Raw genomic sequence first — 2,685 nt, 5'->3', positions numbered from 1 at the left:
GGTTTGGGAACCACTGCACTTTGGTTCCCAAAGTTGAGCTTGGGACCCAATTACGGGTCATGAAGCACCTTGGATAATCTCATAGGGGTAATAAAATAATTACTGATGTAATATTTTCCCTAATTATTACAAAAACACAAAATAAGTATAAGTATTTATATTTGTGTAAAAGCTGTTTAGATTTTCAAAAAGCCTGTGTTTTTAGGGTTATTAACGAAGTTCGTGTACTCAGACCAGTAACATTTGGGGTCACATGTTTTTGCCATGGATATTTTGTGGGTCAGAAGACAAAAAGTTTGGGAACCACTGGTCTAAGTGATTGTGAAGCTACTTGAGCAATTTGGATCTCAACAATCATTTCATTAATCATTTAGTAAGTAACTTTTAAAATATATGTATATATTTTACTGTAATGCGTTCATCTCTGTCATCCAAGTTGGCACCATCTCTCCTCCAGGAAATTGTGGGTTCTGGGTGTCCACGGGGGGGCTGGCACTCCAGTACTGCGGGTTCACCAACGGCAACCATAACGTCGACAGGGTTTTGCCTGAAGTCGTCACGCAAAACTGAAAAATATTCAAAAAGCAAAAATCATTATTAGGGAGTGGCATTCATTGATGTTTAAAAATAAACATWCAAAGGTAAAAAGTGCCGTTTTACATGAAATTCTCACTGGATTTTTAAATGTGAGAATTTTCTGATTGTACTGTATTTTCTGCTTTATGTAAGACCTAGTGCATTTTTTTATTTTGCTGTTACACCTATTAGTCGGCTGCCTGCCCTTTCTTTGCTAGTTGTTTTTTTTTGTGTGTAGACTAAAAGCTCTCAGACAGCTTTATAGATGACTTGTCCTGTCGAGAATATGACCTTACAAGTTGCATCTCTTGCTTGACCTTCTATCATTTTTAGGGCATCAAACCTGGCTGTTGTCCATTTATCTGAAATGTTTTATTTTATCTCAGTCAGGGTCATTTTGTTGTCTTACTCAAAACGATACTACTGACACATGCTGCCAACTAATTTACTTATTTTTTCTAAGCCATCTATAAATAAAAGCAGTAATAAGAAAGGTGGGATTGAGATATATCCAACAACAGGAAGCACAAAGCGACCACAGCAGTTTATCATCTTTCCTCAKTGAGTAGCCTGTTTGCTGAGAAAGCAGCCACAAGCTGAACTGGAGACGAAACAAACTCACATCTAATCCATAAGGGTGTCATTTCCCCTGGTTACAGACAGCTCTCATCACTGSTGTAAACAGTAGACCAAGGCCTTCACTTAGCATCTCCAGCAAGACCAGGTCATAGGTTCACAGTTTAACATGGTGGTCAAAGAAAATGGAACTGAAGTGTGCTTAAGACAAACAGGGATTATCATAATGTAAACAACTTTTCACTCAGTGTCTCTGACAGGATTTTTGCCCACAGTGCCGTGAACATGTGCGGATGTAGACGCCTGTGCACGAGTGACTCCTGTTAAGCATTCCCAGTGTTAAATTACAGGGGTGGGCTTAGAACCCGAACAAGCCAAAGGGAGCTGGGCCAAGATCGAGTGAGCAGAACAGCAGAACTTAGTGGACTTGAGTTGGGGTGAAAAGACAGGAAACAACGAGGAAAAAGCATAATCACTCCCAGATGGCAGCAACTTTTTCATCACCGGCTACAGTTTCTACATAATGCTTTGCAGGGAGGCCAGAGATGCCTGATGAGCTCCGTCACCCGTAGAAGAGCAAATTGAAACAACTTTCTAATTGGAACTCTTATTTTACTCTGGTCCGCCGTGTTACCCGTCTAATCCTTTGAACACAGTTGCGACTAACTTTCTGCATTTGACCGAAGGCTGATGGGAAACAGCTGTTTGACACCCCCAACCCTCCATCCCTCACCACCGCCAACAACACCATGTCACATGATAAAAGTCCTTCCTCCTGGGACACTCAAACATGGCTGAAGTTACCCCAGACAGGAAGAAACTGAGACCATCACAACTCTGTGTACAGTGTGTGTGTACGTGCTGACTGATTGACTGATACAATCTTATAATTCTAAAAGCAATCAAAATACACATCTGCTTTTACTATTGTGTGAGGGGCCTGATTGTTCCCATAGAATCTGAAAGCTTGGCTTATTTCCTCAAACACATTTGTTAAAGATTTACTTTTGCACTCAGTGTAAGAAAATAAAATGTGGAATTAAAGTTTAGAAACATATTGTTTTGTGTAAAAGTGGACAGGAAATAGTTATCTAGTGGATGTGCAACAAATAGCATTTGTAAAGCATTTGCTTTACATGTGTTTTATGTCTTGGAAAAAGACTACATGTTGGGTTGGTGTAACTCGTGACACCAAAAAAAAAAAAAAAAAAGAAAGAAAAAAACATATAAATACATATTTATGGTCTTTCATTTTCAAAGCTATGAATGAGTTTCAGCTTCTTTGACAATATAAATACACTTTTTTGTTGTTTTGTTTTGTTTGTGAACAAGGCTTGGACAGTTTGAAGTTATTTAGTTATCCCGCTGTATCAAAATGTGGTGACTTTTGAGGCTCAGAAGATGCCCAATGATTTTACTGGCACGTGTTCTGATCACCTCAGTTCATTAAGAAAAACAAGCTGAGACACCCCCGGACGTCACACCTTATAACCTCCAATCAAGGTTAAAAAAAAAAAAAAAAAAAAAAAAAAA

General features: G+C 38.9%; 1 protein-coding gene across 3 annotated transcripts in view; it reads right to left on the bottom strand.

Annotated features, from left to right (window-relative positions):
* The window catches only part of LOC106534953 (roundabout homolog 1), a gene marked incomplete at its 5' end in the record, with an annotated part of 39,764 nt that overhangs the window by 25,380 nt on the left and 11,699 nt on the right, over positions 1-2,685 (bottom strand). For all 3 annotated transcript variants that reach the window (XM_014031776.1, XM_014031778.1, XM_014031777.1), the window contains 1 exon segment: positions 409-566. In XM_014031776.1, the coding sequence (XP_013887230.1) occupies positions 409-566 (158 nt within the window).

Source organism: Austrofundulus limnaeus, unplaced genomic scaffold (assembly GCF_001266775.1).
Source record: "Austrofundulus limnaeus strain Quisiro unplaced genomic scaffold, Austrofundulus_limnaeus-1.0 Scaffold1316, whole genome shotgun sequence".
Taxonomy (NCBI): Eukaryota; Metazoa; Chordata; class Actinopteri; order Cyprinodontiformes; family Rivulidae; genus Austrofundulus; species Austrofundulus limnaeus.
Note: the sequence above shows the minus strand (reverse complement) of the source record. Positions and strands in the feature narration are given on the sequence as shown.